This window comes from Terrapene carolina, unplaced genomic scaffold (genome assembly GCF_002925995.2).
Source record: "Terrapene carolina triunguis isolate 2854851 unplaced genomic scaffold, T_m_triunguis-2.0 Scaffold234, whole genome shotgun sequence".
Classification (NCBI taxonomy): domain Eukaryota; kingdom Metazoa; phylum Chordata; order Testudines; family Emydidae; genus Terrapene; species Terrapene triunguis.
This window is the reverse complement of record NW_020664585.1, coordinates 9,149,064-9,174,257: the sequence shown is the minus strand read 5'-3', so window position 1 is coordinate 9,174,257 and position 25,194 is coordinate 9,149,064. Positions and strand designations below refer to the sequence as shown.

General features: G+C 46.8%; 2 protein-coding genes and 5 non-coding genes across 8 annotated transcripts in view; 6 read left to right on the top strand and 1 right to left on the bottom strand.

The window, feature by feature from the left end:
• The window catches only part of DHX37 (DEAH-box helicase 37), a 26,204-nt gene extending 14,731 nt beyond the window's left edge, over nt 1-11,473 (top strand). The window contains exons 17-27 of one of the 2 annotated variants that reach the window (XM_026656913.2): nt 1,334-1,440; nt 2,586-2,774; nt 3,814-3,938; nt 4,318-4,434; nt 4,716-4,888; nt 5,327-5,441; nt 6,278-6,415; nt 6,832-6,926; nt 7,022-7,095; nt 8,968-9,065; nt 10,227-11,473. In XM_026656913.2, coding sequence (XP_026512698.1) covers nt 1,334-1,440; nt 2,586-2,774; nt 3,814-3,938; nt 4,318-4,434; nt 4,716-4,888; nt 5,327-5,441; nt 6,278-6,415; nt 6,832-6,926; nt 7,022-7,095; nt 8,968-9,065; nt 10,227-10,309 — 1,314 coding nt within the window. In that variant the 3' untranslated portion in view covers nt 10,310-11,473. The remainder of the gene's footprint in view (nt 1-1,333; nt 1,441-2,585; nt 2,775-3,813; nt 3,939-4,317; nt 4,435-4,715; nt 4,889-5,326; nt 5,442-6,277; nt 6,416-6,831; nt 6,927-7,021; nt 7,096-8,967; nt 9,066-10,226) is intronic. The other variant, XM_026656914.2, reaches the window with a different exon arrangement.
• A 4,476-nt stretch (nt 11,474-15,949) lies between these two features.
• On the bottom strand, nt 15,950-16,021 carry TRNAA-UGC. The gene has a single exon. It is a non-coding gene; the product is annotated as a tRNA-Ala (tRNA).
• Nucleotides 16,022-16,651: 630 nt separating this feature from the next.
• On the top strand, nt 16,652-16,723 carry TRNAD-GUC. The gene has a single exon. It is a non-coding gene; the product is annotated as a tRNA-Asp (tRNA).
• A 4,295-nt stretch (nt 16,724-21,018) lies between these two features.
• Nucleotides 21,019-21,091, top strand: TRNAF-GAA. Its single transcript has one exon. It is a non-coding gene; the product is annotated as a tRNA-Phe (tRNA).
• Nucleotides 21,092-21,618: 527 nt separating this feature from the next.
• TRNAD-GUC lies at nt 21,619-21,690 on the top strand. The gene has a single exon. It is a non-coding gene; the product is annotated as a tRNA-Asp (tRNA).
• Nucleotides 21,691-22,010: 320 nt separating this feature from the next.
• On the top strand, nt 22,011-22,082 carry TRNAA-UGC. The gene has a single exon. It is a non-coding gene; the product is annotated as a tRNA-Ala (tRNA).
• A 2,634-nt stretch (nt 22,083-24,716) lies between these two features.
• SCARB1 (scavenger receptor class B member 1) overlaps nt 24,717-25,194 on the top strand; it is a 45,346-nt gene continuing 44,868 nt past the window's right edge. The window contains exon 1 of the mRNA XM_026656875.2: nt 24,717-24,819. The gene's annotated coding sequence lies outside the window, so the exon portion shown is untranslated. The remainder of the gene's footprint in view (nt 24,820-25,194) is intronic.

The window sequence follows — 25,194 nt, the reverse complement described above, 5'->3', positions numbered from 1 at the left end:
GGTGGTTAAGATGCTTTAAAATCTGAAGATTAAACCTTTAAAAATTCACTTTTTTTTTTCATCCAAAGCGATGTTAAAAACAAAAAAAACTTTATTTGCTTTTCTTTTCATCTCTGTGACGTATATGTTGTGGGTTCAGATGTCATATCCGTCTCTAACCAACATTTTTCTTTCATTAGGCTCTATTCATCTGCAGTTTTCAGTGACTTTGAGAAATTTTCTCCTCCGGAAATTACAAGGCGACCTGTGGAAGACTTGATTCTACAGATGAAAGCGTTAAACATTGAAAAGGTGAGCCGAAAAGCCGCCTTTACGTTCTAGCACTCTTTCAGTGTCTTCTGGGGGCCAGAAATAAGCATAAATTGCTGTACCGCTGCCTGTTTGGTGTGAGGATACGTTGTGCCTTGTATCAGAGATGGGGGGGAGGGAGGTGCTATGTTGTAGTCCCAGGGCTTGGTATTTGGCTCTGATCTTGCAATGCATTGCATCAGACCTCCTCAATGGGCTTCACAGCTTCATCTCCACTTGTGCATGCGCTGTGCGTTTTCATCAACAGTCTCATGAAAACAGCCAGCAAAGCACAGACCTGGGATTTCAAAAATGGGGCGAGGAAAATAATTAAATCTATTGTTCCTTAAAAGACCTCAGGTTTTGTTCATACAAAAGGAGCAATAAAGCCTACATGTCCATTGTTTGTGTGTTAACTTCACAGGTGTCCTCTAAGCCTCTCAACTTCCCTATGAGGGGCAATATCTCCATTTTACAGAGGGGTATTCTGAAACACCCAGGCTAAGGGCTTATTTTTCAGAGGGCTCCTACTCTGAGCCCCTCCCCCTCCCCCCCCCCCCCCCCTCGTTGCCTTAAATTGGGAGTTCTGGGTTGGCTCCAGCTTTTTTGCCGCCCTAGGCAGCGAAGGAAAAAAAAAGATTGAGCTGCCGCTGGAGAGGGAGTGAAGGGCCCGCCACCGAATTGCCGCCAAAGATCCGGAAGTGCCGCCCCTTTCTATTGGCTGCCCCAAGCACCTGCTTCCTTCGCTGGTGCCTGGAGCCGGCCCTTTACTCAGCACTTCTGAAAAGGCCTTCAAGCGGCTTGTCTAAGGCCATACTTTGATTCAGTCACAGTCGAGAATAAAACCCTGGATTCCAGATTCCTAATCGCGTGCTCTAGCCACTCCCTTCCAGGTGTCTGTCTGTCTCTCTTTGTGCTGGGGAGTTCTCCTAAATGTATTGCCTCTGTTGGCTTTTGGAACCAAAGAGGACTTGTCTCAGATGAACGACAGCCGAACTCTACTATTCAGTGTCAGTTAAACATTCATTTCTTCCTGCGTTCCTAGGTGATCAACTTCCCTTTTCCAACCCCGCCTCCAACAGAGGCACTTGCAGCTGCTGAAGAGCTACTGATAGCGCTTGGAGCCCTGCAGGAGCCACCCAAGACAGGAAGGTAGGGTGCCTGAGGTCTCCCACAAGTTTTTTCACAGTGATGACTTACTGAGGATTATAGCAGTGGCTGGAAGCAGCAACAAGTGGGGTGTTTTTCCTACATCGTCTTTTACGTGATAGTGAGACGGAGCTTTGCCAGTCTCCCTTCTGTGCCAGTTCTCTGACAGTCTCCCCTTGGTATCAATGCTGTAGCAGGTCTGTCAGCCGGGCTGCTTCCCAGAATCCTTTGCACTTCCTAGTCTGTAATAATCTGGTGTTTTAAACCAGCCAAACTGAGACTGATTCAGATTTTAATGGCTTGGGTTTTGCTCCTCCTTCCTTGGATTTCTACTGCACCTTGAATCGAGACAGCTCTTGAAGCACTGTACAGATGGGGAGCATTTCATGCACCACTGAAATCTTGGTTAATAACGTTCAGAGGCCTTTCCAGGTCTTGTAATATTTGTGCCGATAAATATGAAGGTGAGACAAGGGGACCCAATAGCTCCCCTTGGCTACCCCACACGCTTGCAGCAAATAACAGTCGGTTTTAATTCACCCCTCTTGTTGTTTTGCCGCAAGTTTCTGCGTGGCCACTCTTACTCTGGAATAAGTGCCCTGTTTTGATATTCACCTAAATCAGTAAAAATATCAATTTCAGCTACAGCAAAATTGGACACTTTTATTCTGAAATGAGGGTTCGCACGCGGACTTGCTATGAAATAACAAAAGGGGTGAATTAAAACCGATGCCGTCCCTTTGCTGTGAATTGGGGTAAATCAGCCCGTAGTGACTGTTTCAAATGCAGCCCAGGCTTCTAGGGACCAGAAACTGTCACCATGTGATCCTTGTTCTGTGAAATGAATTGTTTTTTCAGCCTAACTCCTGCTGCCGTTCCCACACTTGCTCACACCCTGAGAGTCCCAGGACTGAGAATGACACTTGGAGGTGGTCCCTCCAGGGCAGGGCAGTGCGGAAGCAGTGTTGGGAAGAAAGGCATTCAGGCTGAATTTGGAGTCTTTCATCGCTACTAAAGTCACATATGCAATCAGAGAGAGAAAAGTGCAAGTGTGCAATAAACAGCTGGCGACTCAAAGTCTATAGAAAAAGCTTGTGTGAAAGGGGGGAAATGCTGTTATCACATGACTCGGTTTCCGCCTCTTCCAGGCTGAAAGATCTGCAGATAGCAAAGCTGAGCTGTCCAATTAGTCCCTTGGGCGTGACCATGGCGTCCTTTCCTGTGGCCCCACGCTACGCTAAGATGCTTGCTTTAAGTAAACAGCACGACTGCCTGCCGTATGCCATTACCATAGTGTCGGCAATGACCGTTCGAGAGCTCTTTGAGGAGTTTGAGAGGTGAGTGGCTTAAGCTGGAGTAAAAATAGGTTCCCTTAGCACCAGATACCATTTAAAGAGTGCCTAGGTATTGCTTTCTGGAATACCAGCCAAAGCTGGAGAGACAAGCTGGACAGGGAAATATTTGTTTTAACCCCTTATATACAGCATCTCTAATGGTTACCCCATGAAACTAGTGCCTGTAGAGCTAAGCATGAAGGTGGCAGTGAAGTATCATTGACTGACCTCTGTATTCTGTGCTTGGTGGCATTAATTAAAACTATAGCCTTGTAGATACCAAGAGCCCTTTTCTCCCCTTTTCTAACATTTGTCTTGTGATTGCACTGCGGAAGAGTTACAGATAACAGACTACAATGCAACCCATGTATAGCTGACATCAGTGGTCATTCTGCCAGTAGCCTGAAGTTGGAAAGCTATAGGGGAGATCAGAGTAGAGGCAGGATATTCTGTTAAACATGACCAGCGTGCTGTCTGTCTGATCCCCAGCACAAACAGTTTAGCTTTTTAAAACCTCTCACTCGGAGTTGTGTTTTGCCGTTCAGTCTCACTTGCTGGACGGGGAATTGGGTCCATATGTAGGCAGGGGCATGGTGGTGAGTCTGAGTCTCTAGTCCCATGACTTCCTCAACACCCTGTTCAGACATACACCTCTCTGATAGGCTGCAGTACCGGCTCCACCAGCAGCAATGTCCCATATCCTTTGTTGTAGCCTCTTAATACTCCTGGGGATGGCATACCAGGCTTGGAATTCACGCTCCATTCTCCCATGTGGTAGAACAACCACTGGAGTGTTGGGGCAGCACTTTCTTCTCCTAGTCACCCAGTTTTATCTCTTTTGGATCAGCCTGAGATAATGAACCGACCGATTCCCCGGGTTTTCTTTTTATCTTCCAGTTTTAGACAAGCTTTTTACTACCAATTTTATATCAGTCTGTCTAGTGTTTAGTGATACTGGAAGGGAAAATACAGAGCTGTTTTGACATGGCCGATGGTGCTTGCTAGAAAGCTTTAGAGTGTATTGATTGTGCTTTTGGTTTAGACCAGCTGTAAGTGAAGAAGAGACGGAGAAGCTCAAGGGGAAGAAAGCAAGAGTTATACAGATGCGAAGGATCTGGGCTGGACAAGGGCCTTTTCAAAAGCTAGGAGACCTCATGGTGATGTTAGGTATCTATTGCCAGTGACGTGAACATACTGTGTCTTGCGGGGAGGTGATTAATTTCAATCAACGTAATCGGATATACAAAGCTAAAGGATTCATAGTGCCGTAGCAAAGGGAAATGCTGTATAAGGAGGGCTACTTGCTGTTCATAGAAGTTGAGTCCTGTAGTCCACTGGAAGATGGTGTTCTGTCTTATGTTCATCGGTGCATCCTCCAGGCTAGTTCCAGCCAATGAGCAAACCTGAATAGATACAAACTATGGGCTTCGCTACCCCGCTGGGGGAAAATGTTCTGCAGCCTAATCCGTTTCACCTTTGGGAAGCTAGTTGGCGTTTTTGTTAAAGCTCTTTGTTGTTTCCCTGCTGAATAAAGATTCTCTTCCAGGAGCTGTGGGGGCCTGTGAGTATGCAAGGTGTACTCCTAAATTCTGTGAAGCAAATGGGCTGCGATACAAAGCTATGGTGGAAATCAGGCGCTTACGGGGGCAGCTGACGACAGCAGGTAAAAATTTAGCAGCCGATAACTCAGTTGCAGGCTTGGGCTTTCTCTGCTCAGCACAGTGCAGCCTTTTATGCTGCCAGCAGCGTAGCCCATGCTCTGTGGCTCACCACAGTGGTATTTTTCGTAAACCCAGTTTAACTAGAGGCTAAGTCTCCGTGGCAAATATCCATGGCTTTAGAGAGGAAGCCAGTATTTACCTATCTTCAGGTAGTGGTAAATTAACTGGGATCCTCTTTTCTTTCCAACTTTGTGAGAATCTTAACACTCTTGCTCTTCCTCAGTGAATTCAGTCTGCCCCGATGCTGGCCTCTTCGTTGATCCAAAAATGAAGCCTCCCACAGAGACCCAGGTGACCTACTTGAGACAGATAGTGTTGGCGGGGTTAGGGGATCATATTGCCCGAAGGATCCAGGCGGAGGAACTTCTGGATGAGAAATGGAAAAATGCCTACAAGGTAAAGATGAGTGGCATGGCTCAGTTTGACCATCGCCCTCCTCCTGTAACTTTGTGATCTAGAAATAAGAGTTCTATGCGGAGCATGGTCTAGTGGCCCAAACGCAGGATTGGGGCTCTGTTCCCAGCCCTGCTCCAGTGTCACTATAGGAAGTTAACTCTTCCATGCTGCAGATACCCCACTCCTAGCCTGGGGTGATTACTTTCTATGGTGTCTCGTCAAAATTTTGGGAAGCAGAATGAATGGCGACTTGCGAAGCGCTGTGAGGTCCCTAGAAGGAAGGTGATGCAGAAAACCAGGGTGTAACCAAAAATCTCCATCGCGTAGAGAACATTGGTGAAGGATTTAAACTAGGTGCTCTCAAGGAACTGGATTGCTAATCATCACAGTCTCCTTCCATGCTACCGTTCATGTCGAGCCCTTTGTGCTTTCTTTAAGACTCCTCTGCTGGATGACCCTGTCTTTATCCACCCGAATTCTGTCCTCTTCAAACAACTCCCAGAGTTTGTGGTGTATCAAGAAATTGTTGAAACGACTCAAATGTACATGAAAGGTAAGATTGCTCAGCTCCTCCCTCTTCAGATCCGTCCAGCCGTTCACTATGGAATCAGAAGAGTATTTCACTTGCTCGCAGCACAAGTCCCACCTGCCCTTTGGTGCTGGCCAGGAGTGTGGGAATCAGTAGATGTCCGTGTCTAACTTCTCATTGACGTATCTTCAGGACTGAGGAGCCCTGTCCAGCTGGAAACCGCCTCCAGAGCTGCCAGCCCTTGGTGGCTCTGGGCCTCCCCAAGGCAGCCATGGAAGTTGCTGCTGATTTCCTCCTTGTTTCACAATATCCTAGACCACCCCCCTCTGGCTCCTTGTGGTCTTTCCCTTCCTAGGTGCAGAGTTGGATTGGCTTAGGAGAACGACATCCAGATGTACGTTGCATTCTCTCCGACCGCTTGGGTGGTTCTCCTCCCACTCCCAATTGACTGTCCTAAGCAGGGAGAAAGACTTTCAAAGGATCCAGGTGGTCAAAGGAGGAGCTAGAGCCCCATGGCTGGCAGCTGCTTTCCAGAGAGCAGCCAAAGAGAAATGGGCTTGATCAAGTCAGATTGTGCCTCCCCTCCCACCCAACCAAATGGTGCGGGGCAGGAGAATGAGGCTTGGGCTCTGAAACAAGGGCTTAGAGTCCCTCTCCGCTCTCCTTTGACTCTAGGTCAAACAAAACTGTGCTGGAATCCATGGGGATACTTTCAAATGGGCCCTGAGGCAACTCGTCTGAGGAGCTCACCTCCAGTGAGTGCGAGTTTCACTGAACATTACCCCTGTGTAAACAGTATTGAACAGATTGTTCTGAAGGCAAAGATGCTTCATTTTGTAGTATGTGTTTCTATTCTGAAGGTGTTTCGGCCGTTGAATCTGAATGGATCCCAGTCCTGCTACCTCCGTATTGTCACTTTGGGAAACCTTTGGAAAATCCTCCTCCATTTTATTGCCCTGAAACAGGCAGAATAAGATGCCACAGACCAAGTGTTTTCTGTAAGTTTCTTGAAGCATTGCATGTTGGAATGTAGCTCTGATATATATTACATTCCCCAAAAAACTGCTCTGTGTTGCCCTACTGGCTGTAAGGCCATGGAATAAAAATTCTTTATGTCCAAAAGGACTGAACCCTGCTAATCATGAATGTTATACATGCCTTGAGATGGCTTATGTATCTCCACTGGGTTCTCCAGAGTTAGCGTAGAGCTGCTAGCATACTAACCTCTAGGCGCTGGTATTGCTGTGATGTGTGTCACATCCTGTCCTATACTGGAGGACTTCTAATGTCACTGTTACTAGCTGTGCATTTCTCTAAATGCCTGCAAAGTCTCTTTGTGCTCTGCAATCTTACACTGATGGAAAAATCCACGTTGAGAATTAAGTAGAAGACCTAATATGACCTGTCTTTCCAGATCGAGTAGGCTGGCAGCTTCCAGCAGTGGAGGTAGATTACCCAGAGGGTATTGATCGCTACAAATACTTTGCCAAATTTTTACTGGAAGGAAAAGTAAGTGTATTACAACTTGCATGGTTTCCCCTTACATTTTAGAGCATCCTCTTACTTTATGGCAAGTGTCTAACAAATGCTAATATTTATTTTAGATTGTTAAACAGCTGGGCTCTTATAAGCGTTGTTTGCTGTCCAGTCCGCTCACAATGCTGAAGACATGGTCCAAGTAAGTTGTTAAAACAATCGACTAAACAGGTGTCATGCCACCCAGCAGTGGTGTTAGTCACTTGAGCCTTCTTAAAAGAGAGGGACTTCCAAACTGGGAAGAGTACGAAGATATTTACTTCAATTGTTAAGTGGAGAGAGAAGGAAAATTGTCTTAGCAAACCTAAGGCCAGTGGCCTTTATCAAGCGAAACTGGTGAACTGTAAGGATCCCGTAAAGACTTACACATATGAGTAGATACTCTGGCTTCAGTGTGATTATTGGTGACAGTAAAATTACTTGTGTGTAACTATTTGCAGGATCAGTCCCTGGGAGTCTGTATTTAATTTTCTTCACAGTTTAGCCAGCTATACCATTTTGAGTCGTCTAACAAAATAGACGTTCCAAAGAGGTTTTGCCCTTTGTGGCATGACATTGTAGCAGTACAGTAATTAGGGCCCTATCAAATTAATTTCTGTGAAAAACGTGTCACGGACTGTGAAATCTGGTCTTTTGTGTGCTTTTACCCTATACTATACATATTTCACGGGGGAGACCAGCATTTCTCAAATTGTGGGTCCTGAACCAAAAGGAAGTTGCAAGGTTATTTTTGGGGGGGGAATCACAGTATTGCCACCCTTACTTCTGTGCTGCCTTGAGAGCTGTGCAGCCAGAGAGCGGCAGCTGCTGACTGAGGGCCCAGCTCTGCCAGCAGCAGTGCAGAAGTAAGGGTGGCAAAACCATACCAGGCCATCCTTCCTTCTGCGCTGCTGCTGGCGGCGGCTCTGCCTTCAGAGCTGGGTTCCGAGCCAGCAGCACAGCTCTACAGCTACCCAGCTCTGAAGGCAGCACCGCTGAAGTAAAAGCAACTTGCCCTGCAATAACTTTGCAACCCCACCCACAGCTCCTTTTTGGATCAGGACCCCTATAATTACAACACCGTGAAATTTCAGATTTAAATAGCTGAAATCATGAAATTTATTATTTTTAAAATCCTATGACTGTGAAATTGACCAAAATGGACCGTGAAGTTCATTGATAGGGCCCTATCAATGATCAACACCCTCACACACAACACACCTTTCAAGGTCCATGGAACCTACACATTCCTATCACAACATGTGGTGTACCTCATCCAGTGCACTAAATGCCCCCCATAACTATCACAACACTCTCAAATGAGCTCACACAGGAAAACGATAAGACAGAAACACCCTATTACCTGTGGGCGAACACTTTTCACAAAGCAATCACTCTATATCTGACCTATCAGACCTCATTCTCAAAAGAAACCTGCATATTTTCAAAAGACGAACCTGGGAGCTTACATTCATAACTTTGCTAGATACTAAAAATCATAGTCTTAATAAAAACACTGGATTTATGACTCATTCCAACAATCTGGAACCCACTCACCCCCTTTTTATCCTATGACTACAGGAGTGTTAACAGCCTACTTCACCTTGAATATGTGCTAACTACTTAAGTTAAACTCCCTGTTCAATCTTGTATTTAGCTGTGACACTCTGAGTACCTATTCCGGACCCAAAGAAGAGCTCTGTGTAGCTTGAAAGTTTGTGTCCCTTTCACCAACAGTTTGTCCAATAAAAGATATTGCCTCACCCACCTTGTCTCTCTAATATCCTAGGACCAACATGGCTACAGCAACCCTGCATACAACAGTGGTAGATTTCAAGTTGGGACTGTCCCTTTAGTCATGGGTTACATGTTTTATGTCTACATCTAACCTCTAATCAGTATTGTTATAAAACAAACGCAGAACACTAGACTGCAAGCACTAAAGTAGAGATGCAGCCATAATATAGTTAAATAAATTAACATATCTATATATCACATCTATATTTGATCCCCTTTCATTTTGGAATTCACTCAGGCTTCAGCCCCGGACAGAAATCTTGCTGAAGGCTCTTGTTTCAGAAAGTGCTGATAGTCGTGATGCTTTGCTGGCTGCATGGAAAAAAAATCCCAAGTGTAAGTGTTTAGTTTGCTGGGTGGTGGCGATTAACCATTCCAGCATAGGGTTCTTACCTGATTTCAAGCAGAGCTGGTCTTTCGAACTTTAACTAAAGGAACAGACAATACCCTACCAGAGAAAACAGCAATCATTTTCAGTGTCTTTCTCATTAGGGTAGTTTGTGTTGTGATTTTGGTCTTCCAGTAGGACTGGAAGAGTTATGAGAGTTCATAAACTGTCCTCCTCTGGAAATGAATATTTGAAAAGGGGTTTTTTTTTTTTTTGTTTTTTGTTTTTTTTGTAATACAGTTGTCTGGATTTGTAAATAGGATTTGTAGCAGCTCTGTCACAAAGGGCCATGTTATAGGAAGACTCCTGTGCCAATTAAATTTATTTTTCACAATATTAAGCATACCAAAGAATCTGACCTTTTATACCAGATGCTGCAAGGAGTAGAAAATCTTTTCCTAATAGGATTCCCAGTATTAACTTGAACAATAACTCTTGCATTCTTGTTCATACTTTTAGATCATTAAAACACTTTAAAAGTGTTAACGGTCGGACAAGTATTTCACCCATTTTTACAGGTGGGGAAGCTGAGGCAGAGGTTAGTGGCCTGTATAAGGTCAGAGAGAGAGCTTTGAGTAGTTCCTGGTTTCCAGTCCTGTACCTCTCTATGTACTCCTGTTCACTCTTAAACCCCAGGCCTTATCTTTAATCCTGGGACTAGTCCCATCCAAGTTAATGGTACTACACACATGTATAAGTACTCTGTTGGATCAGGACCTTAATTTGGATTTAATGATGGTTTGTCTTAGTCACAAAAAAGCAGAGATGCCCCAACACTTCAGCTGTACCTTTCTCCGGGAGAAAAGTTCTCTCTTAAGTTTGTGGCCCTGAACACTGAGATTTCTTCTGGGATGAATGTGTGCAAAGGAGTTTCTTCTTTGGTCTTTCCTGGGAAGACACAGTGCAACAGAGAAATTGAAAGAATCCAGCCTTCCATTATTATATATTTTTTCCCCACTGGCTGTAAGCAGAGTCTAATTCTTTTACAGACTCTCTTGAAAGCATGATCAAACTGCCCCAGTTGTTAGAGCCCTGCCTTCTAGTAGACCCTCTTCTGCTGTTAGCTATTTTTGACTTGTGGACTGATGATTCATATCTTTCTGTTTCAGACTTGCTGTCTGCATATTGCCAGTGGATCCCCGAAGTTATGCACGATGACGTAGCCAAACGCTGGCCACCTGTGACATTGTGAATTGTCAAGATTTCCCTTCTACAGATAATCCCCATCTCCCAGACATCTCCAGAACTCCCTTTTTCTAGGAAGACTTGGAAGCAAAAGGAAAGTCCATATTTTGGTGGGAGAGACTGATTTACTAATGGAGGACAGCTTACCAGCTGTTTTTGCTAGGGTGTTTTGTAATATTTATTATCTCTTGGGTAATTTTATCCATTGTATTTAATTGATTTTTCTTAAAAGCTTCTTTTTAGACTATATTAGTCAATTGGACTACAGCAGATATGTAGAGTACTTGACTTGAGCAAGTAAAGGAGTTTGTATGTGACTGTGGTATGCTGTAGCTTAAAAGAACAAAAAATCTCTCTAGTGTTCCTGGTCATCCAGAATGAACGCCTCATATGCACACCTGAAGTTCAAGACATACATGAGTATATAGCCCCTTCATGTTCCAGTATTCCTTTTGTCATTTGAATTCACCATAGAACCAGGATAGCCATAAACCTCCCACCTTCAAGCCACTTTTTCTTTTCTTTTTTTAAATTCCTTTCCTGTCATCACTTTCTCCAACTGTTTTTTTTTTTCTGCAACTTCCCTCTGCAGTCAGCCTGCCTGTGTCTAGCCCCAGTGGGGAAAGAATTCCAAGACTACTGTCCTGCTAGACAACACACCCAAAAATCCAATTGGTGCTGGTCGTATTTCATTTGGTCGGCAAATGATGTATGATTATTTGTATTGTCAATTTGTACAGTGGAAAACTCCTTTTGAAAAGTAAGAGGGCAAGGGGGGAATAGAGTATGTGAGAGATGCCTTAGGTTATTTTACAGAAATAATCTTTAATATAAAAAGTGAGCCTGACTAAAGCGTCATAAAAAGGTATCATGATTTCCTTGCATAGGCAAGTCAGCATCCCAAACTAAACTGGAGATGTATTTAAATGTGGAAAAAGCTGATGCAGCTTTGTTTGGGGTCTGACTGTTCAGTGTGTATCTCTAGAAATGTGGTGAGCTATTGTGTATAAAATAGGGGGTTTTATCCTTAATAGAGACCATGGACCTGCAGTTATTGAAATATGGCCATAAATCGCTATTTGAAACTGTTTATACATTGTAAAAAAATGTAAAAATTGTTTATATTTTGGAAGGGGATTTTGTGAATTAAAACTGTTGTCTATTTCTTTTATATCTGCTGTCTAATTTTTCCTGTTTGTAGCAGGTTTGCAGAGTGCTAGACATGTCCTTATTAGTTAAATGGTTAAAAGTTAACTGTTTAAACAGTTCACCAATTTAAGCTGCTGGCGCTGGGCCTGTTCCAGCTGTCACAGGGTCGGCAGGCCGGCCGGCGTGCGGGTTAACAGTTAAGGCTGGTTAACCAGTAAGACTAACGCTTACCGGTTAACATTTTTCATCCCTAGTCCTTATGATGCACACTAGCAAAGCAGGATACAAATCATGGCTAATTCTAATGAGTCCCTTCCTTAATACTGCCAAAGTCCAATCAAATGGTCCCTAAGGAAATTAAACTTGATAAGATATCAAACTTTGGATTTTCTAAAGTATTTTTTATATAAACTTTGAACCACAAATAGGTGTGGCAGAATTTGATTTTTTTTTTAATTATTTCAATGAATATTCTCAATGTTTAAGCATTTTGTTACTTTTATCAATTTTGCTGGGCTGATCACTTGGTACATATGGATGATACACTACTCCCCCAAGTCATATTATGTGGACAGTTGAAAACGGGAACACACATGTGGGGAGGTCAATGAAAACTATGTAAGGGCACACTCAGAGCTCACCTAAAAGGTGGCCAAGTCAACCCAAATACTTGGGGGGAAGCTGCTGCTGCTATAGATCAGGATGGCAGCTGATCTATTGGTCTGTGTTTAAAACCATTGAACACTGCAGAACAGAACAAGGCCAAAGAGAAGCCTGAGCAAAGAAAGCAGGCTGTGACAAAAGCATGCGGTCACGTCTGCCTGACATGGGCACATCTGTGGATGCCTCATCAGTTTACATTTGCCCAAGATGCATTACAAGAAGCTGGCTCTCATATGTTGACTACGACGTGAGACACCGATGACAACAAAAGCCCATGTCAATGGCCAAACTTCTTCACTTACAGAATTTAACTGAAAGCAGTTCACAACTTTAAAGTGCAATTGAGCCTAGAAGATTATGTAATAATGGCACCTCCTCAACAGCTTTATTCCCTGGTTGTATATTCACAGTCCTATCCGCTTCAGTCAGTTACAGTTTTTATTCTTAGCACTGTAGAGCCTGCAGCTCTGGAACTGCAAACTGTTCTTACCAGAACAGGACCACAGTAGCAGAGCCTAAACTGGATTAGTGTTCATTCTGGGCTGGCTTGAGCACAACCCTGCTTTTCAGATTCTGGGGTAACTTGGCAACTGGAGGAAGAGGAGAAACATCTCTTGTAATTTGAGCAAACAAGATATGGAACTACTGAAAGGCAATTATCTGGTAAACATCTTGATGTGCTGTGCAGAATCATAGAAGATTAGGGTTGGAAGAGACCTCAGGAGGTCATCTAGTCCAACTCCCTGCTCAAAGCAGGACCAACCCCAACTAAATCATCCCAGCCAGGGCTTTGTCAAGCCGGACCTTAAAAACCTCTAAGGATGGAGATTCCATCACCTCCCTAGGTAACCCTTTCCAGTGCTTCACCACTGTTTAGGAAATAGTGTTTCCTAATATCCAGTCTAGACCTCCCGCACTGCAACTTGAGAACATTGCTCCTTGTTCTGTCATCTGCCACCATTGAGAACAGCCAAGCTCCCTCCTCTTTGGAACCCCCCCTTCAGGTAGTTGAAGGCTGTTATCAAATCCCCCCTCACTTTTCTCTTCTGCAGACTAAATAAGCCCAGTTCCCTCAGCCTCTCTGCGTAAGTCATGTGCCCTAACCCCCTAATCATTTTCGTTGCCCTCTGCTAGACTCTCTCCAATTTGTCCACATCCTTTCTGTAGTGGAGTGCCCAAAACTAGATGCAATACTCCATATGTGGCCTCACCAGTGCCGAATAGAGGGGAATAATCACTTCCCTCAATCTGCTTGCAATGTTCCTACTAATGCAGCCCAATATGCCATTAGCCTTTTTGGCAACAAGGGCACACTGATGACTCATACCCAGCTTCTCGTCCACTGTAATCCCCAGGTCCTTTTCTGCAGAACTGCCACTTAGCCAGTTGGTCCCCAGCCTGTAGCAGTGCATGGGATTCTTCCATCCTAAGTGCAGGACTCTGCACTTGTCCTTGTTGAAGCTCATCAGATTTCTTTTGGCCCAATCCTCCAATTTGTCTAGGTCACTCTGGGCCCTATCCTTACCCTCCAGCGTTTCTACCTCTCATCCGCGAACTTGCAGAGGATGTAATCCATCCCATCATCCAGATCATTAATGAAGATGCTGAACAAAACCCGAACCCCTTGGCCACTCTGCTTGATACCGGGTGCCAACTAGCCATCAAGCCATTGATCGCTACCATTGAGTCCGATGATCTAACCAGGTTTCTATCCACCTTATAGTCCATTCATCCAATCCATACTTTTTTAACTTGCTGGCAAGAATACTGTGGGAGACCGTATCAAAAGCTTTCCTAAAGTCAAGATATATCACATCCACCACTTTCCCCATATCCACAGAGCCAATTATCTCATCATAGAAGGCAGTCAGGTTGGTCAGGCATGACTTGCCCTTGGTGAATCCATGTTGACTGTTCCTGATCACCTTCCTCTTCTCCAAGTGCTTCAAAATGGATTCCTTGAGGACCTGCTCCATGATTTTTCCAGGGCGTGAGGTGAGGCTCACCAGTCTGTAGTTCCCCAGATTCTCCTTCTTCCCTTTTTTAAAGATGGAAAAAGGCAAATATAGTGCCCAATAGTCTGGGACCTCCCCCAATTGCCACGAGTTTTCAAAGATAATGGCCAATGGCTCTGCAATCACATCGGCCAACTTCCTCAGCATCCTTGGATGCATTGCATCTGGCCCCATGGCCTTGTGCATGTCCAGCTTTTCTAAATAGTCCTTAACCTGTTCTTTCACCACTGAGAGCTGCTCACCTCCCCATGCTGTGCTGCCCAGTGCAACAGTCTGGGAGCTGACCTTGTCTGTGACGACCGAGGCGAAAAAAAGCATTGAGTACTTCAGCTTTTTCACATCATCTGTCACTCGGTTGCCTCCCTATTCAGTAAGGATCCCACACTTTCCCTGCCCACCTTCTTGTTGCTAACATACCTGTAGAAACCCTTCTTGTTCCCCTTCACATCCCTTGCTAGCTGCAACTCCAGTTGTGCTTTGGCCTTCCTCATTACACCTCTGCATGCATGAGCAATATTTTTATACTCCTCCCTCGTAATCTGTCTAAGTTTCCACTTCTTATAAGCTTCCTTTTTGTGTTTAAGCTCCCCAAAGATTTCTCTGCGAAGCCAAGCGTCTCGCCTGCCATATTTGCTATTCTTTCTGCACAGAGTCTAGGCCTAAATGAAATTGCTACAGTCAGACTCAGTGTGATAAACCTTATCCATAGGCTTTTCTGTACCCTCAGTTCTGCAACCACGGTCTGGCTGATCGATAGCCTTCTGTATTCTGCACTGAGCCTGACAGAATGCACCTTGGATGGACCCTCTCCCCTAGCATCCTGAATTGAAAGGAAGCAGTAGGCACGCTTCCCTGGGAGGTGGCAAAGAACAGCTCTGGAAGAAGTGGGCTGTAGCCCACGAAAGCGTATGCTCTAATAAATTTGTTAGTCTCTAAGGCTAGGTCTACACTACAGCGGGGTTCCGACCTAAGATACGCAACTTCAGCTACGTGAATACCGTAGCTGAAGTTGCGTATTTTAGGTCGGCTTACCTGGCGGTGAGGACGGGGGAAAGTCGACCGCTGCCGCCGACTCCGCTGCCGCCTCTTGCCGAGGTGGATTTCCGGAGTCGACGGCAGAGCGATCAGGGATCGATTTTACCGCGTCCTCACGAGACGCGGTAAGTCGATCCCCGATAGACCGATTGCTACCCGCCGGATCGGCGGGTAGTGAAGACATAGCCTAAGGTGCCACAAGTACTCCTGTTCTTTTTGCGGATACAGACTAACACGGCTGCTACTCTGAAACATTCAGAATGAGTCCCTTGGCAGGAAGGAAGGGTTTTGCATTCTCTAGGTTAAACCACTAGCTACGCTTCCCTTTCCCTTCACCTACTGTTGCGATGCTCCTCATTGCTAAATCCGTTGCTCAGGCTGCATCAATTTGCTTTAAAGCTAGTTCGGGGGTGAGGGCAGCAATGGGCATTGGTGGTAGAAATAACGTACCCCACACTTGGGCTAGCGTTTGACTCATATCCGAGGGTATCTTTTGCAGTGCAAATACAGGACATTGATTTAAAGTGTTACTGCACGCGGTCCCTAAGCAGCACTACCCCAGTGGGGTGATGGTGTTTTTTAAGGGCCCTGCGTCAGGAGTCAGCACTTGTTGCAATGGGGTTGCATCAGCTTCCCCGCCTGCATTGCTCGGGCGCTGCCCGCCGCGCGCGGTTACTCCGCGCGTTTTGGCCGCTTTCTCGTGACACGCAGCAAACCCCGGAAGAGCGAGTTGGCGGAAGGCAAAATTCTGCTGCCGCCTTCCCCGGCGAGCTGGGCCCCAAAAGTGGAGATGCCGGGGATTGAACCCGGGGCCTCATACATGCAAAGCATGCGCTCTACCACTGAGCTACATCCCCTGTGTGGCAACACTCCTGCAAAGAACCTCTACATCGATGCACAAGGCTAAAAAGGCTCTTCCCTCTCTCCATGGCTGGTTTCTATTCAACACCTTCCCCCCCCGGGGCCCCACATCCGCTCCCTCCACTGCGATCCTCCCCAGACAGCACCCGCCCAGCCCGGCTGTCTGTGCCGCACGGCGCCGGCGCCCTCCGCTGCTAGCCCCAGCCTGCAGCCCTCTCGCCCCAGGCGCTGCGCTACCTGCCCCCCAGGCAACATGCACAACTACCGGCGCCCCCCCGGCTGCACAGGGTCTTGCAGGCACCGCACCACGCACCGCGCGCGACTCCCCCTGCAGGCGGCGTTCCCTGGACAGCCCCGTGGCTCTGGCGCGTGCCGGGCGCTGTATCCGCGCTGCGAATTGTGCAGCCTGTCGCGCCTGTGGCTGGGGGGGGGGTCCAGGCGCTGCACCCCAAGGGGGGGAGGAAGCGGCTGCTTGTGCGTGCAATAGAAGGTAGCGTGGGTGCAGGGGAAAGCCCAGCTGCTGGCCCAGGAGCCTGTGCAATAAAAGCCCCACAGAAAGGCAACGTTGGTTGCATTGCAGCGTGCCCGGTATATCACAGCTTGTGGTGAAACTTTTACCAGGTACATCCTCGTTAGTATAGTGGTAAGTATCCCCGCCTGTCACGCGGGAGACCGGGGTTCGATTCCCCGACGGGGAGACCATAGAATTTTTATTTCTTTCCTCTTCTATTCAAGGGGGATCTTGGCTTTGAGGATGGGGAGGAAAAACCCAAACCCTTCATGAAACGTCTCATCCTTATACAAGCCAGTCTTAGCACAGAAACATCTTGGGCCAAGCAGCCTGTTCAACTGTTGCTGGTAAATTATTTTGCTTCAATGGTATACCTCCAAAAATGATGTCCTCCACCCCAAATTGGTCGCCTGCGGTGTGGGGTCATTTATTGCAGGAGACGTTACTGCAGTGACAGAGATGCAACTCCATTAAAAACATTATTGTGCTGTAAAAAGGTTTGATGTATGGATAACCTACATATATATCCATGTAACCTAGATGAGAGAAATGGAAACTGCTTTGAAGTTAATGGAGTAATAAACTGCGGGGACGGAATGCACCTCTCTATTCACACCCCACATGCTATTGTAATAATCTTTGTCCAAAGTATGCCTTGTGAGGTATCATTTGAAAACTAATAACTTGCTGGTCAATAATGTCATGATGAAATGTGTGTTGCAACATTATATGTAGACTTATGAACATAAGCTGAAATTATCACTGAAGTGTGTTTACCAGACAAGTCCCAGCAGTGGGTAAACCTGTTTCTGAAAGACAAAGAACCAGCTGACAACACTAACCAGGTGTCATCAAAGCTGATGGACAATTACCTATCAAGTGGCCATTCTTTGGCAAGGAACTGTTTAGGACCAAACAGATCTGCCTCTTAGCAAACAACAGCATGCAATCTTTTTCACCCCCAGACCCCTTGATTCCAACCTTGCAGTGGAAATGAACTTTCTCTCTGGGTAACCCTCAGGAAAATGCATTTCAAAGCATAACTAAACTATAAAAGTGAGGGGCAAAACCACCCCAAGTTCTCTCTCCCTAGCCATCTCTTTCCTTTTCACTGAAGAAGACAAAAGAAGCAGCCATTGGACTTTGGGCAAGATCCTGGCCTGAAATTTGGTCAGCCCTGTTGCTGGAAGCAGGTGGTAAGAATTTTATCTTGAACCTAGTCTAGCTTGTAAAATTGTATTTCTCACGTAACCATTTCTGACTTTATATTTGTACTCACTTAAAACCTGTCTCCGGGTAGTTAAATAAGCCTGTTTTGTTCTTTCATCAAAACTGGGAACTCTGTGGGTAACTCCATTTACGGTGGCAAACTGTTGTATGTTGATCCCCTTAGAGGGGCAATGGACCGAATATATCTGGACTGCCCAGGAGAGGGATGGAAAGTGCAGAGCACACGTGTTTTGGGGAAAATTCAAGACTCGGAGTGTGTTGGGATCACCCCACAAATAGTAACCAAGGCTGTTGCAAGACAGCAGGGCTGGTGGGACAGGCTGCTAGGGTCAGAGTAACTGGACCAGGGCTGTGGCTATATACAGACAATCAGGGTGTGACCTGCATGCTGTTTGGCTGTTTGTGAGTGGCCCAGGTGGGAGCTACAGCAGCAAAGCATTGTGAGGCAGCCCAGGTTGCAGGGCAATGGTGACACACCCCTCACTGTCTGGACTGCACCCCAGAATGTCAGAGGGGAATGGCCACTCTGCTCTGCTCTCTGACTGATTGAACTTTTAGATTTTACAGTTTTGGAGCACTGCAAGGATGCACTGTTTGCAGCAGACCATCCCTGCTTAATCCCCTGGGACAAGGAAACCACCACACTAGTTCTGTGCGCACTGTATTGTGTGTGTGTATATACGCACTATAGTGCGTATATATAAATATAGATATAGATATATAGATTGCTGGGAGGTTCTTTTAACTGAATGTATTATCCTCTCCCCACAATACTGTTTACCCATGTCAAATATCCCACAACGCTTTGCAAAGCTGAAGTCAGCGTTGGCATCTGAAAATAGGAAGCCGGTTAAGCTAAGACAGTGATTCTCAAACTATTGTACTGGTGACCCCTTTCACATAGGAAGCCTCTGAGTGCAACCCCCCTTATAAATTCAAAACACTTTTTGATATATTTAACCCCATTATAAATGCTGGCAGCAAAGCGGGGTTTGGGGTGGAGGCTGACAGCTCACAACCCCCCATGTAATAACCTCCCAACCCCCAGTTTGAGAACCCCTGAGCTAAGATACATGAATGGTGATTCCTAGCAGAGGTCGGGCTGTTCCTCTCCCCCCAACTGGTTTGGAACATAGTGTCCAAAACAGAGATAAGAAAAAAAACCAGAACAAAACAATAAGCTAAGGGACTATTACAAACTGGTGGGCGTAAAGAGTTTTGTAACTTATAACATCATACTATAAATTCAACTAGCTGGAACACGTATCTTTGAAACAGACCGTCTGTGTAAGGGGAACAATCTGCGAGAGAAGAATTGCTTCCAGGAAGGAGGGTCTATATGTCTCCTTTTCATAGTGGACTGCTTTGCCTTTAGACAAATTTGGATATTTGGTCTCTTGAACATTTTTCAGCATGAACCCGAACGCTGTCAAACAATTAGCTACACCTTTTGTTAGTAGGATACATGCAGTGAAGGGGTTAGGATTTGGGCCATAATACATATGTGCAGAGTGGTCACAAGTTGCCGTGGCAATCCTAACGCGTTTCCTCGTTGTTGTGTATTTAGTCTCTCACTACCAGCGCTGGATAAACATGGCTGTTCATTGCTCAGAAAAGAAAAGCAATAGAGTATTTGTTTGTATGTGGCTAAATAAACACACATTCGACTGGTGTTAGAGGATTGCAAGACCCTGATTGGGCTGAGCACCTGCACCACTGTTTAGGCCTGACCTGGTTCAAATTGGGGAAAGTCTGGAAGTTTTGCCACTGACTTAAATGGGAGCAGGACAGGTCTGTTGATGTCAGTGGGAGTTGCCTGTGCCTCTCAGAATCAAAGCAGATTTTCACACTCCACGGCTCACCCTAGAATGCATGAAACATTGGAAACTGCAAGCATCAGGAGCCATCAGAAAAGCCACCAGACATTGAGGGCCTTTTCAGATGCTGTTTTAAGAGTAGGAGGCTTCAGGTACCTGTGGAAGAGGGACATGGGCAGGGTTGCAAGTATGTGGATCATATACACAGTAACCTGCATTCAGCATGTGCTAAAATTGGTAAGAAAAACTCTGCTAAACAGTTCTGTTTCCTCTTGTTCACAGCTTCCTTATTTCTTAACGATTTTTGTTTAAAAATATAACAGCGCTGCAGGCCTCACTGAAGCTTATGCACGTGCTATGCTTCAAGTGTTGTTAAACTGAAAGCATTTTTCAGTTACTTGAACACACGCATACAATAATTGGATGCTTCCATTAAGTGTAAAAAACATGATCAGATAAGTTGAACATGACCAAACTCTTTGAAGATGAGCTCGCTCCTGTCCTTCAAAAACTCCTAAACACCCACTTATTTCAGCTACACCACTAGCTACATTCAATCCTGCAGGCCATACACATTAGTAACAGTTATTAAAAACCGTAGGCGCTCTCTGCATGAGAATTTACAGTATCAGGCCCTTTGTTCTCTATTGCAAAAGTATCTTAAGTGATCTAGTCTTTCTCTCTGAGTCTGGATTTATTGAATGGCACAGCTAACCCACAGTACAGGTCCATGTTCATGTCCAGCCCTACATAAATAATAATAGTTCTTATTATTATTATTATTATGAAATTAATAACTTTAAATAATTACTCCTCTGCACATACACAAAATACTCCTTTGGGCAGAAAACAAGCATTTAATCCATAACGACATTATTTAACAAATGTATGAACATGTCAAAGCAGGAGTATGTAATAAAATTGCCCCATCATCCATAAATATACAATCACTTGCCCAGTGCATGCTATAATATTTCATCAATGAATGTATTGTTTGTCATCTGATTCGCCTTGTGTAACTGTCTCATTAGTGGGAATTATTAGAACAAGCATGGGACATTTGATGGAACACAATGAAACAACCCGTAACAAAAGAACAAAATTTGCACAGTGCAACAGAACATAACACGGTTAATGTGACAAATCAACATGCTAAAGCAACTAATTAGTATTGAATTAATTATTAATAATAATTAATAAGTATTATTATTGAATTAATAATAGCAATATCCTTCACAGCTGGCATCTTACTTGCTCTTTTATTGTATAAAGGAAAGAGCATTTAAAAATGGGTTTCAAGAACAAGATTGGGGTGAGGTGGTTGGCTGACCCTGCAAAAAATGAGGGGAATCCCCCCCAAAAAATCTGCTATACATGATTAAGTGCTTCTGGACAGCAGGGTGGTGTTCATACTCAGCCACAGTTTTCATTACCTGCCGAAATAGCTCAGTTGGGAGAGCGTTAGACTGAAGATCTAAAGGTCCCTGGTTCGATCCCGGGTTTCGGCAGAGATTTTTCTCTTTTTTGGAGGGGGGGGGTTAAGGGCCGTCCATGCAGGTTGCCAAGCGGTGTGGGTGAGACTGGAACTGCGGAAGAACAAACCAAACCTCGTAGCGCTCTGACGGCATTTTTTGGGGGGATGTGATTTGTTTATGCTGGGTGTGCTGGCGTTTGCTATGGGCAGCAAGAGGGGCGGGCCAAGCCAGACCTCAGGGTTCCTGGAGGCTGTCGGGCTCGGGGCTCAGGACGTGCAGTTGGGGTGTGTCTGGGGAGGGCGGGGGAGAGAGTAAAACCTGCTCCCGTTTCTCACACCACGTTCTCCTTCGGGGTGCGGGTCTGCCCGGCGGTGCGCAGTTTTGCAATGCTCGTTGCACAGAGTACGTCCCAGGCTCATTGCACAGAGCGGCCTGGAGCGCGCGCGCCCGCCCACGTTGCAGGGCTGAGCAGCACGCGCCGCAGACCGCAGCGGGAGCCGTCGCTGCGTGCAGGGTGGGGGGCTTCGACTAGCCGCTTTGGGGCGGGGCCTCTCAGCTAATCCTCGTTAGTATAGTGGTAAGTATCCCCGCCTGTCACGCGGGAGACCGGGGTTCGATTCCCCGACGGGGAGGCTGAGTTATTTTTGATTCCCCCCCCCTCCTGCTTTTAGAGCCTTTTGCTCTTTTGCCTAGACAAAGACAATCTACAGGGCCCCTCCAGCCGCTGATGTCCCGCTGTTGGGGTTTACAGCTTATCTCTCCGCATTGCAGCCTGATTCTGCAGCTACAAAACCAGGCGGGACAACACGGGCACGAAAACGATTGCTGGGGTGCTGCACGGCTACAGGTGAGCTTTTGTTGCATCGTCCGCAGAAAGGATTTTAATGTAATAGCGAAACGCTCGTTCGAGGCGAGACTCTATCCATGTCTCTGAGCCACCTTCAACCAGGAAGGGGATGTAGCTCAGTGGTAGAGCGCATGCTTTGCATGTATGAGGCCCCGGGTTCAATCCCCGGCATCTCCATTGTTTTTTTTTCCCCCACGTACCTTAAATTTTTTAACAACAGCCAGCGGCATAACCCACTGGTTTTGGTGCTCCAGACCAGCATGAATATATAAATTGCATATATTTACAAAGCGATAAAATGATGTTTCTGGCAACATGGTAAGAATAGGTCTTATGTACTATTTATTGTTATTATTCATAATTGGATTGAACCAAAAGTGCTTTACAGACAAGCCTGAAAACAAGTTTCCTGCAGTAAATGGTTTACAATCTTAGTACCAATTCAGGAAAGCATCACAAAGTACACATTTAAGTGCTTTTCTGAATCAGGGTTTAAGGTCTCAGGCCTGCAATCTGAGCCGATAGCACAAGCCTCTGCACTAGTGGGGCACCCCACAGATCTAAGTGCAGGAGTCAGGCTTTAAGGGGAAATTCACCCATAGTGCCAGGCACTAGGCCAGGGGTGGCCAAACTGCGGTCTGGAGCCATTTTAAGCCGGCCCCCAAGCTCCCACTGGGGAGCAGGGTCTGGGGTTTGCCCTGCTCCGGCACTCCACCGGGGCATTGGGTCAGGGGCTGCACCATGCGGCTCGACTCCGATGCTCCAGCTGGGGCAGGGACCACTCCTGCACTCCAGCCAGGGTGCTGGGTCAGGGACCACACCATGCAGCTCCCGGAAGCCGTGGCATGGCCCCGCTCTGGGGCGCAGGGTTGGGGGCCGCACCATGCAGCTCCCGGAAGCCGTGGCATGGCCCCGCTCTTGGGCGCAGGGTTGGGGGCCGCACCACGCGGCTCCCGGAAGCAGCCGCATGGCCCTGCTCCGGCGCTAGCAGAGTCAGGGGCCACTCCACACGTAGAAGCCGGAGAAGGGACATGCCACTGCTTCCAGGAGCCGCTTGAGGTAAGCGCTGGTCAGAGCCTGGACCCCTGAGCCTCTCCCCACGCCGCAACCTCCTGCCCCAGCCCTCATCCTTTTCCCACTCTCCAAACCCCTCAATCGCAGCACGGAGCACCCTCCTGCAACCCAAACCTCTCATCCACAGAGCCCACACCCCCAACCTGAACCTGCATCCCTTCCCCCACCCCTGCCCCAGCCCTGATCCCCCTCCCACCCTCCAAACCCCTCGGTCCCAGCCCAGAGCACCCTCCGACACCACTAACTCCTCATCCCCAGCCCCACCCCAGAGCCAGCACCACCAACTGGAGCCCTCACCCCACCCCCCGCATCCCAACCCCAAATTTGTGAGCATTCATGACCTGCCATACAATTTCTATTCCCTGATGTGGCCCTCAGGCCAAAAAGTTTGCCTACCCCTGAACTAGGCCCTACACCACTAAGGTAGATAAATGGTACATAGGGCATGAAAATTAGGCAGGTACCCATTATCTATCTAATCATGCTGTGAAATGCCAACTTGTAGCAAAATAGGTTGTTCTTCAGTTTTTAGAGTTGATCATTTTAAAATCAGTCCTGCCTAAATGCACACGGGATAACTAACAGAATAACCCTAACATCCCTGCCTATTTTCAGACTAGGTAATTGACCTTCTAAATTTGAGCTTTTATTCAAGTCTTTTATGTTTCTATCATTAAGAATGCACACAATGCAACCTCTTCCCTACAATGCCAACCCTACTTTGATCAGAAACTAAGGGACCTTTGCTTCAACTAAGCCAACTAGATGTTTAGACTGTTTTTTTTTTAAAAACCTATTATATTATTGAGTACATTTTAATACAGAAGTAGCTTACAACCCACTTACAGGCTGAAATAACTCCCCAAAGAGAAGCCCCTCCTTCTGTAAATTCTTTCTGTGTGTCATGTGAATGTATGCCTGAAACCAATCAGGGAGCTGTTGCTGGGTTTCAGGTCTTTTTCAATTGGTTTTCAGCACTCCTTGTTCTGTGTGCCCACTGTTAGGCAGCTGTATCTTTTGGGTACATGCAAAGGAAGGATTTTGTAGGTGGAGTGAACTAAATACCATCTCAATGAATCATGCAAACAAAGCCAGATTTTGTTATGGCCTTGTTGAAGCTCTGTATGCTTTGACGGAATGGCTCACAAGGCTCACTTTGGGGAACTCCAGACAAACTCTTCTTCCACCTTTGTTAGTCTCTAAGGTGCCACAAGTACTCCTGTTCTTCTTCCACCTTGTCTTTCTCACATTTCCAAGTCTTTGATCCTCCTCCCAACCTGGCAGTCACCATCCTCCCTTCTGCCTCTCCCACGCTGCTTGGTGTTTCAGGCCCCCTTTGACCTCAGGGTCTGGATCCCAGAGGACAGAAGTATTGTCAGATGAAACTAGAATGCACCATGCTGCATGTTTATTTTATTTTTCCTGCTCTTTTTTTCCACATTCATTTTCATGTAGAGATTCGCAACGACCCAGACACACAAAGAAACACGGAGCCCCAACACACAATCACACACAGGGACGTGTTCTCCAGGCCTATTCCCTGCTCAGGGAACCAGGCTGAGCTGAGATCCCGTTCCAGGCAGGCGGCGGAAATGTCCCCGTCATCAGTTCATGTCACACACTGAGCGGCCGTCTGATTCCTCCGCATTGCCAGCGGCAACTCGCCCCGCCCCCATGCTGGGTGCGCGCGCCATAGATGCAGTGAGACGAGATAGTCCCCGGCGGAGGGATCTCAGCTAGGGGCGGGAGAGCCTATATAAGGGTAGCGCCAGCGTCGTGACGCAGTTAGATCCGCTTGACTCTACGAGACTGTTTGTCTGTCTGGAGCGCCGTCCTTGCGGTGAGTGGGGGGGCTGGGGAACGGGCCTGGCTCGCTGCTGGGCTTCCGTGGAGAGCGAGAGGGGGCGAGTCCGGCCTGAGGCCGAAGAGGGTCCGAAGCTGGGCGGAGAGCCCAGCCCGGGGGCTGCGTCTGCCGAGGGGGGCGGGCGGCGGGTTGGGGGCGGTATGGGGCCTGGGCCGTCCCGTATATTGTGTGGGGGGGTGGGTTGGGGGTCAGACTTGAGGAGTCTGGCGGGAGGGGGGAGGAGCCAGCCCTCTGCGGTGACTGAGATATAGGGGGGCGGCTGTGCCCCAGCGGGGGGGAGGGGTAGGCCTGGAGCGCGGCCTGAGGGAAAAGGTTCGCTGCGTTCGGAGAGACGAAAGGCGGCTCCCTGGT